The 13,769-nt window shown below is 38.9% G+C and overlaps 1 protein-coding gene across 1 annotated transcript in view; it reads right to left on the reverse strand.

The window, feature by feature from the left end:
• Positions 1-2,839: 2,839 nt before the first annotated feature.
• Positions 2,840-13,769, reverse strand: part of LOC145773982 (uncharacterized) — a 29,174-nt gene continuing 18,244 nt past the window's right edge. The window contains exons 3-10 of the mRNA XM_082585109.1: positions 11,669-11,757; positions 9,200-9,339; positions 7,359-7,541; positions 6,660-6,845; positions 5,534-5,719; positions 5,005-5,061; positions 4,622-4,733; positions 2,840-3,455 (exon numbers count right to left, since the gene is read on the reverse strand). Coding sequence (XP_082441235.1) covers positions 3,437-3,455; positions 4,622-4,733; positions 5,005-5,061; positions 5,534-5,719; positions 6,660-6,845; positions 7,359-7,541; positions 9,200-9,339; positions 11,669-11,757 — 972 coding nt within the window. The 3' untranslated portion in view covers positions 2,840-3,436. The remainder of the gene's footprint in view (positions 3,456-4,621; positions 4,734-5,004; positions 5,062-5,533; positions 5,720-6,659; positions 6,846-7,358; positions 7,542-9,199; positions 9,340-11,668; positions 11,758-13,769) is intronic.

The following is a 13,769-nucleotide window of genomic DNA, read 5'->3' on the forward strand; positions in this document are numbered from 1 at the left end:
TTTGTAAACGAAAAATCTCAAACTAAACTTACAGATGCAAGCGGGTATATTTTTTTTTATCTTGAGTGCAGTTTTGTTGATAAATTCCTTAGTATCGCTTCTACATGTCATTCAGGGTGTTGTTGTTAGGATACATAAGTAAATACTGTTAATTATACTTCATATATATTTAAAACGCTTTCCTCTACCCCGCACAGGTTCCTTTCTACACTTATGTACTGGCAGGATTGAATAACAATCCTGGCGGCGTCGCACCAGTCAGATTTATAATTCCGGATCGCTGTGGCACATCCAGAAAGAATGGATTTGTGGCCGATGAGATTCGAGCTGACAAATAAAAACATTCGAGGGACCCGTAGACACGTGTGAGAGGTTTGATGGAATTGAAAGCGAATACTTGAGAATAAGCTTTCACAACACATACACGACAGCACACCAGATCCACGCTTTGCAACCCTTCATCACTTTTGCTGAGCACTGCGAATGGTCTGTCCGGCATGATGTTTAGTTTAACTATTAATTTAAGTTTGCTTTGCGACTTGTAACCCTGATCAAACTAATCATTTTGTTATTGTGTCTGCGTGATTTATTTTGTGTTCGCACTTGTAAAGGCGAAACCATGCTCTCAGTTCGCTCGATTTGCATCAATTTCAAAAGATACAAGCTTACTAATGCCTCATGAAGTTGTTATCAATTGTCGAATTCGATTTTTGCCGTCTGAGTTTAGTAACCCACAGCTTACTCCTTATCATAGATTGTAGTTAGGAATTGGTTTCTGCAACTGTTGATAGTTTGAACATCGTTTAAGTGAGCAGATCAGTTATGTTATTGTCGGTTTCTTATACATTGCATTATTTTTTTGTGTACATCATTTATGTTTTGTCGATTCACCATTTTTGTTTGCAATATCACATAGTTCATCTGGGGGAGGGCTGGTGTGACGTTTGGCTTCGATCACCGCAAGCCCGCGCGAGAAACTAAATTAGTCTCGCGCTTGCCTTCAGATGATCTCACATTTTTGTAAGTTACACGTTTCATTTTTTGACTACGTTGAGCAAAATTCAAGAGTTTTTAGTTGGTTGAGTTACAGGACGGTTATTTATTTTTTTTGCTTATCACTAGAGAGAAGAAACTGAATTAATAAAACAAAAGTGCACAATTATTGTTTCTCTTCATTTTGCAAGGCGTTGAAAACTGAGACCGAAGAAAGAAAAGTGAAGAACAAGTAGCCCGTTTGCGCACAACATTCTCAAGTCAGCTTCCTGGGTCTGTGAGTCATTAATGGTAAAAGCTGTGAGAATCACGGAGTAGGCCTAGTTGCGTTGGCAGGCAGGTTTCGTTCGTAAGAAATGAAACAGGCATCTAGTGATGCCACCCTATGTTGCTATAGCATAAATAGGCCATATAAAAATAACTACAATGAAATACAACGAATTCCCACGTCCGTTACCGCTGATAGTTCGCAAAAGTAAAGTGTTCCATAAGAATGTAGAAAAACTACAGATTTGCTGTTAGGATTAAACTAAAAAACTAGAATCAAACTTAAACAAAAATTACGTCTTAAAGATTGCCCACCTAGTTTCAAACTAGGGTGAGCAATTTTTAAATTAGAATTTAATTTATTATTTTTAATTATTTTAATGATTTTTAATTTTAAAAATTTATTATTTAATTTTAAAAATAAATTATTTTATTTTTTTAATTTTAAAAATAAATTATAGGCTATTTAAAAAAATTTTAAATTATTTTTAAATTAACTTAAAAAAATGGCAATTGCCCACCCAGCTTATATGTGAAAAGATGCTATGATTTTAACTATAAATGTAGCATACAGAAGATCTGGCAGCACTTCTGCAAAACACACCCTAACATTAAAATCAAGACCACGTCAGCTGCGCTTTCTGGTAGGCTATAGGCTACGCTCTTGATTTTCTTGAACAACATTACCGGTAGGCCTACTAAATATCTCAATAATACGAAGAGGCGAGTAGCTACAAGTCAAAAACCAGAGATGTACGTATACGTCGCAAATTCTACGCCGTAGACTTTTTGTTTGCGCTAACGCTTGCGGCCACATTTTTTAAAATAATAATTGTCGCTTGAGGCTACGCCGTAAAGTTTTCGCGGTTTTTTAGCGCATAGCGTCAACGCATACTTTTTAATGTCTTAGCTGTTGTTTGCATTTTTATCAAACTTTCAAAATTTTGAATAAGTTGAAAGAATGTTTTCAATGGGCAAATACATATTGAAACCAAAACGCAGCAAAATGTCAGATGAACACTTTCAGATGCTTGTGTTTCTTCGTGAAAATTTAAAAAAAAACTTGTTTCTTTCGAGTGGTTTACACCGTGTAAATGTTTGGCACCGAGCAAACAAAATGAGTTTACGCTAGTGTACGCGCTGACGCCGCCAACTTTTTTTAAAGTTACGTTGACGCATACGACGTATGATTTTTCGAACGTTTGCGTCAATAGTTTTTGTATGCGCGTACATCACTGTCAAAAACAATAAAATGTGTAAGCTATAGGGTACGCGTGTTTACCAACGTACAAATACTATAAGTTGCGTCTATAAGTTTTGGTTAAACACAACGCAAAAAGCTAAACATTTAAAATCTGCAACAAAAAAGTGGAGATGTCTTCCTAACTCCATCCATGCAATTTAACACTAAAACTGGTTCACTGACGCAGGTTGGCCAACAAAGTTTATGTAGTTTAAAGTCTCTTGTAGGCTTTGTAAGTTATTGAAAATGCTGTTTAGAAAATCAGGTTTCTTCAAGATAATATTGAAAAGTGAAGACCTCCCGAGCAGCAAGCAGTTGGGGTTTGAAAGCAAGAAATGATGCAATGACGTTTAATCTGGCTTATTGCAGTTAAGTCTTGAGCATAACAAACACTAATCTTGATCCGATTGTGTGGTCACTGGTCATGCAAATGTGCACGAAAAAAAAATACAAGATAAAAAAAAATAGCGATGCTGCAGTGACAGCAATCTTTGTCGTTATAAATGCATTCGTTCGGCAGGAATCCAACCAAACATCAATATGATGGATAAAATTGCAACTTTGAAGCATTTTTTTTTAGTGTCGTCATTAATAAAAGAACTAACATACAAACATGTTCACTTCTAATGTTATTGCAGTCGAAATTATAAGACAAGAAATAGTGACATATCAAAGACAGACATTTCAAACAAATACCGGTTACTGTTGAGTTTTTTTTTCAACATTGTTGTACATTATCAATATTTCATGATAAGGCGGTCTCTTGAAGAAATGAAACAAACGTGTTGACCCATAGACCAACGGGGTTATTTTTTTACACTTTGTTTCGAGCCGGTTTAACTTCCAACACGCACAAACTTTATCATTCTTGCAGGATGAACATGACAGAATTGCACCTTTGAAAAGGATTGTGTTTCTCACCGTCAAGGGATACTAGCGTTCTGTTACTGACCTAAACGCAAAAGAAAAGTTAAACAAAATTTTTTTTTATAAAAAGTGATCAAACCCCAAGGGAATACTAACAAGTCTTCACAACTTTTTGCTTCGATATCCACCAAACCTAGTTAGGTCCAAAACTTGCGGTATTCTTCAAACATTGATTCTTACATTTATTTTGTTATTGCAGCATCGGCTTCAATCCAACCAATTTTGAATAAAGTTTATTACACAAAAGATCGGCAGTCACAGCTTCAACAGCATATAGATTTTAGAGTGCATCTATCTGAATGTTCTTTTTTTTTCAAATTTGAGGAGCATTGGCCCATTTGCAACCACAGCCCCATGTTCAATACATCCGTATCATAAACAAAAATACTTCTATGTGGTCAATTAATTAACAGATATGAAAATGAGTCTTTCATGATAATACCGGCGCAGAGCAGACTGTAGAAGAATGGACTCGTGGGATCAGGAATTTCATGGATTGAATCTTCATCCCAGGACTGAGAAAAATTTTGTGAAAGCTTAATTCTGGCAGTTTCGCATGCTTGTAGAGGTTTTGTACCATTGACCATTGACAAGGGAAAAAAGGACTGAAGAATTGTTGGATATGCTAGAGATGAGAGACCATAGACCAACTGGCAAGGGCAAATGGAGTAAGATGGTATGGACATGTGATAAGGAGGGAGGAAGGAAGTTTTCTTAGAAAGGCACTAGATCTAAAGGTGGATGGGAAGAGGAAACGCGGTCGTCCAAGAAGAACGTGGAAACAACAAGTGAAGGATGAATTTAAAAAAGTCGGACTGAAGGAGGAAGATGCAAGGGACAGGGTGAAATGGAGAAAAGGGATTAAAACAATTGCTGCGCTGAAACAATCGGCCACCCCCACTAGTGGGGAACAAACCGACGATGGATTATGATGATGATGATGATGACGCAGGCCAGGTCACCGAATTTGGCAGCGCGAAATTTCCGCTTGTTGAAGTGTCAGTGAGTTATTACATCTACTGGGTGCCGCTGAATAGGGAGAAGTCTTTGGAATGCGTCGCTCGAGCGCACACTTCGACAGTCAAACCAGCGCCGCTATCTTTAAGTATTTTTGTTCATAAAGTCATGCGTTTAACCAACTCATCTATCGGGCGACTCGTGCAAGGTACGACACAACCTCGTATGACGCACCTTCTCTTGAGCGCATCCGGGATCTTGCAGTTGAGTATTCCAAGAATAAATAGAACCAGCACAACACAGAGAACCATGATTGAGATTATGATGCTGATTGGGGCTGGCGCTTCTACGACAACATACGTGGTGTCAATCACTGAGCATCAAGATAGCATGTGGCTACTCAGTTACGCCGACATGTTGCTCACTTAAGTGAAGTCGTTTGAATCTTAGTCCGACTGCAAAAGCAGCCTGAAACAACTACATTTAAGAAGTGTGTTCAAGTTACTTACCTTCTAAAAGCATATGTAACAACTGTCAAACTGAAGGCAAAAACTGCCAGTTGACTATTTTGTGAACTTGAATGTTTCTCAAAACCATTGCAGTTACATAGCTAATACCTTCGCTAGATGTCTTGGCGTTAAATGAGCTGGGGGGATTGTTGGATGCTTGAATTTCTGCAACAACAAAAAACAGCCTTTCAACAGATAGAAGATAACTTTCTAAGATCTTAATCAAGTTTTGTAACACGAGCAACAGCAGTCACTGGCGGTTGCTTTGCTACAGCTGTTTTAGTGTTTTGTATGAAACCTCTAAAGGTAATGCCACATCTTTTAAACGGAGAGCTGATGGGACAAAAACTTAAACAGGGAATGAAAAGCTCCTGTAGATGTTGAAACCCTACACGCGTTGTTTTGTTTTTTGCATACCCTACGTCAAGCATAACGTCACAATGGAGATTTTCCAAAATCTATAATCTACGAAGCTTGTATTTTATTTCAAGTGCAAACTGTGCTCAAGTGTGTTGTCAATATTTGTTACTACGATAAAGGTTAATCTTCAAAACATAGATAAGCTTTCTAAAGTATTTTTCTCGTAATGCAAAACAAGTAAATCACAATGCAAGAGAAGAAAAAGAGGAAGACTTACTTTCAACGCACACTGCAGGAAAAGTGGCCAGTGTAAATCTACCAACAGCATTGCAAACGTACGCTGCACCAACGCCACTGTAGCCAGTTTTACACTTAAACTGTACGCGCTCGTTGAACCTCGCTGCAGCGATACTGGCAACCGGCTTGATCGTCTCATCAGTGATTGATGATACAAAGCAGACGACTGCATAAAAATTAAGAAACAACATAAACTTTTGTGAACACTTGAACACCTAAAATTTTTACCAATTTTTTCTGTTGAGCTACACGGAAAAAAATCAATTCCCATACGTTGAAGTTCGTAGCATAAATTCGCAAATTCATGAACGAATGTGTAAACAAAAAGCAATATATTCGCGCCAACAGTAGCAGCAATCTTCTATCTATCATGTTGACGCTTTACAGTATATCAGGACACCTGTCTTTTAACCACTGCCTGGTGTCATCGTCAATGAAGACTAGGCCTTTCCTACCATGGGGTGGTATGCACAGCGGGCAACTTTTGATTACATGGGCTCTGAGTTTGTTTGTTTTTTTCGGTCATTTATCGGTCATTGACCGATTTTTTAGCAAAATGTCCGAAAATGAATATAGTCAATTCGGTCAAAATGTCAGAAAAAATATATAGTCAATTCGGTCAAAATGTCCGAAAAAAACAACGTTTCTCAGCGAAACTTAATGTTGTAGCTAGTCAGGAAGTGCAAATTTTGGTTTGTATCAGCTACTTGAAAGGAAATATTTTCATCAGAAAAAATGACCAAATTTTTTCAAGTCATTTCGGACAAATGACCGAAAAGTCTGAGCGAAAAAAAAACAGTATGGGCTGCTGTCGGCATTTCACCACACCCATATTCCCACAGGCAGCACTCTCCGCCAAGCCCCAGCGCAACATGTCTGCACTGTAACGTCCGTCGTCCGCACTACAGCCGAATTTTTGCGCTTGACGGCTGAGGAAAAAAAACTGCACACTGGTGCGCAGTGAAGCTGGCTCAATGCCTGCAAAGACAGGCAGTCAGATGTTTTGCTTTTTTTCAATCGCAAGCAAAATAACGACTCACATCCCCAGGTGCGACTAAATGCTATATGCAAGCGTAATGCTTTCCAAAGTACTCAACGTAACCCACTTGTCTTGCAACTTGCTGGAGGGGACACAAGAACCATCTTTCCTGTAGCATCGCACACGTAAGTCGCTCCCCCGCCTCTGTAGCCGACTTTGCAAAGAAACTTTAGTCTGTGGTTGTAAGGTATTGTAGCCGCAAATTGCAAAGGAGCTATCGTGTTGTCACCAACAGAAGTGACTGGACATTTAGCTGAAAAAGGTAGAGCAAAGGTTAAACGACAAGTTTGTTTGCATTAAACGGCAGTATCAAAAGATATTGAATAAAATATTTCAGATTTTTTTGAACTTTTTAGGGAAATTTCGGATCGGTTCATTTCAAATTATGTTTAGAAAAATAAAATTTTGTTTAGTATTATAATGACAAAAATTCATTTGTAGTCAACGTGACACAATATCACGGTTCAATATAACACGCTCAAGTAGTTTATTTCATTATACTACTGCAGGGTTAAGAGACTAGGCTATTTTAGTTCGGCTTTGTCGCTTGTACGTTTTTCCTGGATCTCTGCCTTATTGGCATGCATCGTTTTCGTTGTATTGGTCAGAAATAAAATATAACTGAACAATGAACATACAGTCTTGGAAAATTCACATCATTGCATGTGCAATTTGTGCATAGCCTGGTATAAAATTAATAATAATTTAGCTTACGAAAACCGTTTGAAGTAACGAGGAAGAAAGCACACGAAAATAAGATACTAACTAATTTCGCATTCTATAGAAGGTATTTGATCAAGAGTGGCGTATTCCGTGCATTTTGCCGTTGTCGTATTGTCCGATACCAGGTTGTGGCCAGCACTGCATCGATAGGTCGCTGTGCAACCCAGACCGCACATTGGCTCGGAGGTTACCGCAAATGCGCCACGAATTGAAGGAAGCAGACAAGCTAAAAATAAGAACATGATTTCAATAAAAAGTAACAAAAGAACAAAGCCAGAAAACCGCGCGTTTCATTCAATCACAGCTGTGATATCGGAAAAAATATGGTGCAAGCAGAATCGGTCCTTAAACTTTTGATATTTGTTTTCCAGTTCCATATCCGTTTTCTGACAGGTGCCAATAAAAAAATTGCCAAGCCAGAGTCGGGCACTTTAGGTTACACTGCACAGCCTTGAATATGACAACCTGATAGCTGAGTTTATTTAGCGCATAACTTTACGAACAAAGAAACTTCATGATCAAGCGGCACTGATTCGAATCTCGGGGTGTGCGTTTGAGCAACGCGTTTCAGGACTACTCTCCATTAAGCAGCACCCAGTGGATGGGTTAGTTTTAAGGCAACAACATTTCAACACATATCGGAAACTGCACTTTGCCAATCTCGGTAACCGCCACCAGCCTTCTATCCCTCAGCCAGAAAGTTAATACTTGCTTGGAACTGTTTGATAATTACAGAAGAAAAATGAGTAATGGCAGGGGTGAGAATCGAAACCACGCCATCGAAATGACTATTCCCTATGCCTACGGTTGCGACGGCAATCTGGCTACGACGAAATCCATCTGTAAATCCTAAAACCCATAAATCCATCTCTTCTACCTGTAGGAACGGGAGAGCAAGAAGATATCATTGACATTCAATCTAATGAGACAGCAAAAACAATGCACAAGGAATTTTCTACAATAAACTTCTGGCTGAGCATGGCCTCTACATACAAGTGCATGGGAGTGTAAACAGGGTTTCTCTTCCTTGCTGTGCATCAAAACCAAGAGTCGAAATTGCCTTGAAACTCCTGGATACGATTTCCGATGCGCTGTAAGCTCAGTTGGACTCCGCCTAGATCAGCTTATGGAGAAGAAACAATTGCAAGCATCAAATTAAATTTTGTCTTGTTAGTGTGTGTTCTTAGTAAAAATCAGGGGATTATTAGCCCGGCGGGGTGACCTTTTTTTGTAATCAACTTGAACTTCTTCGAGAGTAATGGGCCTTACTTTTTTCGAAATTTTCGTGCTGACTAATTAGTTAATCCGCCCCTGTTAATAATCCTATATACATTTTGAGTAAAGTTGAGTTTGTCGATAATTTGTTGGTACCGTACGCAACAAGGTCATAGAACCTCGAGGTGGTACGCGCTAAAAAAAAGGTTGAGAACTACTGATCTAAATAAATATAAACAAATAAATTAGTACTTCAGACAAATAAGATTATCAACCTGAACCGCACCTCAACATAACAAGCAAGTAAACAAAGTAAGAGCGCCAACTCAACAGGTGCGTTGGCCAAAGGTATTATGCGTGGGACGCGGCAGGAGTTTCTACTGTACAACGCAAATGACACGACACCAGGATTGAGCTCTCAGAAGCTTTCCCAGTCCGAGGAAAAAGATTCAATCAATAAATCATACAAACAAAATCTTATTGCCGCATGGCATGTGAAACCTGAGCCATTCCAACGTTTATACAAGAGATTCGTATTTAAACATTCAGTACACAAAATACACACATGAAATTAAACTTAGGCCTACTTTGTAAAAGTATAATAATTCATAATTTACTGAACAAAACATCGTGGCTAAACAAAGACTCTCTAGCCACAAGCGAACTCACATGCAACGTTTAAAGAAGCAGATTTTCGATTTAATCGATGAGAAAGAATGACTTGAGCTCCATTGTCCGACAGTTCAAGCCTCTTAATGACCATTTTGTGAAGTACAACATGATACGGATAAGTTGTTATTGTTTTGGCGCTGAAAAACAATTACGGTATACCGTAGCTAAGTAGTAAGTAAGCAACCATCTATGCTACTCGCAAGAACAGTGGGGCAAAAGGTTTGGGTTCAAACTTTCCTTACTGTTTAGCTGATGTTGTCATAGTCATTGTTTACTATAGATTACCGTAATAGATGTTGCCAGCGGTACTACAGGTAAGTCAACTGAGTTTTTGGTGTCTTGAGCCATCCCCGCTGTCGATATTGACCTCAGTTCAGCAGGCCATAGCTCTAGAAGGGCAGTTAGGAGTTTCTCTCTAGAGCAGCGTTTTGTTCATAATCATGAAATAAATCAAGGGCTCTCGATGGTAGGCCAAAGTCCTAAAAGTACCGTAGCAGCTTCTCTCTAGATCAGCGTTCTGTTCATAATCATGAAAGAAATCAAGGGCTCTCAACGGCATGTCTTTATGTGCCCTGCCGAAGACACAGCCGCATACTCTCGAGCGGTGTTAAACCGACGCCCATTCGAGTGACGTACCAGCGCTCTCATCACTCGGCTATGCAGGATCATCGGCTCCAGCTCGTGTCCGAGCATTGGTTTGTCTTCAAATCAAATTTGGCTTTGGATGGTGATGTCGTATGTGGCTTTGGAGGCTTATGATGGAAAAGACGTGGGCAAAAAGCACATTGTATGGAGGGAGGGAGCGTGGTAGTTTTAGCTTTTCTTTTCAAATGTTTCCTTTTTCTTGGGCTTTTTGTATCCTGTTTTTTTTCGAAAATTTTCGTGCCTTCCCTAGTTCTTTTTCTCCAGAGTGAACTGTCACTAGCGAGTTGTTCCCATGAATCCAGATCAATGTTTGCATGGTTGAGGGAGACTTTCAGCTGATCTTTGTATCTCATTTTTGGTCTTCCGGAGGGTCTTTTCCCAGTCTCTAGCTCACCATAAAGCGTTATTCGAGGGAGCCTCGTTGGGTCCATTCGCACGACATGTCCTGTCTAGCCAAGGCGGTGTTGCAATATGGTGGCTTCTGAACTGGGCAACCTAGCGCGATCAAGGATTGCATCGTTGGTGAGACAATCTTCCCAACGAGTGCCAGATGTGCAGGATATATGCCAGCTATGCAGGATATATATACATAAATATGATGAATGATAATACAGCCTCCGGATGGATTGATACACATACTGAAAAATGAAAAAAATGGTCAGAAAAAAAGTACAAAATAGTGTGTCGCGAAACGGTAATTGAGTATTTGACAAGTTTTAGTTTGCTTAACTAGCCAAGTTGATTTTGATTAAAATTAAAGAAGAAAAATTTCAAAAATAAAGCAAAAAGACTATTTTGAAATAGTTACGGTAATATGATTTAAATTTACTTGTATTTTAATCACAAAACGGTTTATACCTTTACCCAATAAAGATATGCGTCCCCTAGATCTGTAGCCTACTAACTCAATACAGAAAATGGAAAGACGCTTATCTACTAACTATATGATATAGTATATAGTTAGTAGATAAGCTGAATTCCATTTCTTCATAGCTGAATGCCAAAAATGATGGTGTCCGGTAATATCATCGCAGTAATTTCATCGTGGTAATTTCATCGCATGGTAATTACATCGCAGTATATCACATCGTCAGGTAATTACATCGCAGTATGAGAGCTGCGTAGGCTACCAGCACTCCAGCAGGGTTAGGGTTAGGTACCAGAATTTAAAGAATAGTCAACGATTTTGAAAATCGCGAAATTCTGGATTTCTTAAGAGGAATTGCACATAACTTGTCGTTTTGATTAAAAAGCAACTGTCTCAGATATTTTTAATATGGTTACTTCATTTTAATTTGCTTATTACAACAAGAGCAGTTAGCTACTTATTACAACAACTTTGAACTTTGAATTTTAATGGGTTTCATTTACTTTATCATCCGCCTTTTCACTTTAAAAAGAAATGGGTGGACGTTGACGAAGGCGATTAAATTACTGACGATGTGGTGTCTTGCGATGTAATTACAATGCGATGACAATGTATGCGATGTAATTACCATGTGATGAAATTACTGCTATGAAATTACCACGATGAAATTACCGCGATGAGATTACAGTGATTACAAAAATGATTACAATTACAAAATGACAGATAGATATTGGCTTGCTTTATACAGTGACGCCGATCTTCTTTCATGTGACAAAAATTATCAGCTCTTTATCAAACTGCAATTTATATGTACTGCATCAGCATTCAAACGTTGATTCAACTGAAGAAAGCTTTACTTTGCAAACTTTTTGTTGTTTAAACCCAGATGAAAAATCTTACTTGGCAGACCCCTAAAATAATTCTAACAAATGAATCAACTACTCATGAATTACCTGATGAAAGATCGATCGTAACAGACTAGTCTCCTGCACATCACATGAATTGTGGTCTCATTGGTCATATGCACAGTTGCAATTAATGGCTATAAAACATTATACAGCATGAAAAAAGCTTTACAGATTTTTTTTTTTTACAAACTTTACAAACTTCTTTAGTTAAACGAATGTTAAACATATAGTTCAGCGTTTTTTCAAACTTTCAAAGAGCGTCTCACTGCTGTGCAGTAGCAATATTTGCAATAGCTTTTGTTATGCATTGCCAACGCTACCAAAACACAGTTTGTGGGGTGCCCAGGCACTCAGTCATTTCAACTTGATGCAAAAGTTTCGTTTTCAGTAACCAATTTGAAAGTAAGTACCTATAAAACAATTTTGGTTCGAATGTGAAGCTGGCAGATAAATAAAACAAAATGGCGGCCAAAATACAAGATAGCGGTCAATTTTCAGATTTTTTCACATTATGTCTCGTAACTTTTGTACTATTGAACCTAGAATGGTGATTGTGGTCTTTAAACTTAGGTTTGTATGTATGAGTAATTCAATAAAACTAAAATAAACATAATTGGAGCACAGAGTGGTGATTTTGGTGTCTACGTCAATGTGTTTATGTATGATTCATAAGCTACTGACTGATTGTTTCTGTTAGGATGGCTCAGGTAAGTATGACGATGTGGCAGTTGTGTATTTTGTGTCAAAAGCTTACTGGAGAAGTGCTAGTCTGTCTTCTTGCGAATCCAGTCACCAGTCGTAGAGAGGGAGTCTACACACAAATCACCAGCTTCGCAAATAAGTTCAGAGAAATTGGTGCTTTTCCCCACTCATATATGGAACTACCAGATGAAGAATCCATGCAAAAGAATCGTGCATCCTGGCATAAATCTTGTCGTCAGCTTTACAGAATACAGAGCATCAGCACTTGGCCATGCTAGACAAGGCCATAACAAAGGATGGTATCCTGCAAGAAAAGGATCACTACGTAGTCACGCAACGGTTAATTGTAATGTGTGTACTGTGTAGGCTATCTTCTGTGGTGATGAAACAAATGTAGCGGATCATTCTTTCCAGAAGGTAACACTCACCCAACAGATACATGACAAGGCGGTCGCGATGGGGAAAGAGCGTATTGTGGCACTCCTTGCCGAAGGCGATCTGGTCGCCATTGAAGCTAAGTACCACCGGAACTGCTTCACAGGGTTCAATCGCCGTTACGGTGCGATTTGTAAAACAGATACAACTAGGGAAAATCTCGAAAGCACATCAGAAAATGAACTGCTCCAATTTACAAAGGAAGTAGTCACTGGAGGTCGTAAAATTTTTTGCATTGCGAGACCTGACAGATATGATGACCGAGCGATTAGAACAACATGGAATCCAGAAGACCGTGAACCAAACACACCTAAAGGAAAGAGTCCTGGAACACTTCCCGAATTTAGCAGAGGAGAAAGGTATCCGAGGCCAAGTTTTCATCATTTGTTCGAGGATGGCTAGAAAGGTCATATCAGGTGCAACTCAAACACTAGATGAGGAAGTACGTACATTACTAATGGCAGCATCAATTCTCCGTAAAACTGTTTTGGATCACGACATTGCATTCAGGTTCGATGGCTCATTTCCCAATTGTTGCGAAGAAACATCTGTTCCACAACGTATGAAGTATTTTTTTCCGTCAACTCTTCAAAGAACCCAAATCATTACCAGTACAAGAGACTTCTAGGAATATTCTCTCTGTGAGTCAGTTGGCCATGTTAAATATGACTTCTCTTTCTGCAAACTTTCATTGTGAGCCTCCACTTGCAGTGTTTCTGGCCCTCAAATTGCATTCCAAAACAAGAAGCAGGAAGCTGGTACAAATGCTACACAGCTATGCTCTGAGCGTGTCATCTGCATTGCATTGAATCTAGAAAGTCCTCTGCATTGAATCTAGATTTTCACAGACGATTGTAGATCATGCAAGCAACAACGCTGATATAGTTTGTCCTACAAACTTGCGTCAGGGCATTTTCAAGGTGGCAGCTCTGGATAACTTGGATCACTAACTCAAAGCAATCGCCGTTTCTCATTCTTACCTATCGATCAAGCACACGAGCAAGCCAAT

This window comes from Aplidium turbinatum, chromosome 7, assembly GCF_918807975.1.
Source record: "Aplidium turbinatum chromosome 7, kaAplTurb1.1, whole genome shotgun sequence".
NCBI lineage: Eukaryota > Metazoa > Chordata > Ascidiacea > Aplousobranchia > Polyclinidae > Aplidium > Aplidium turbinatum.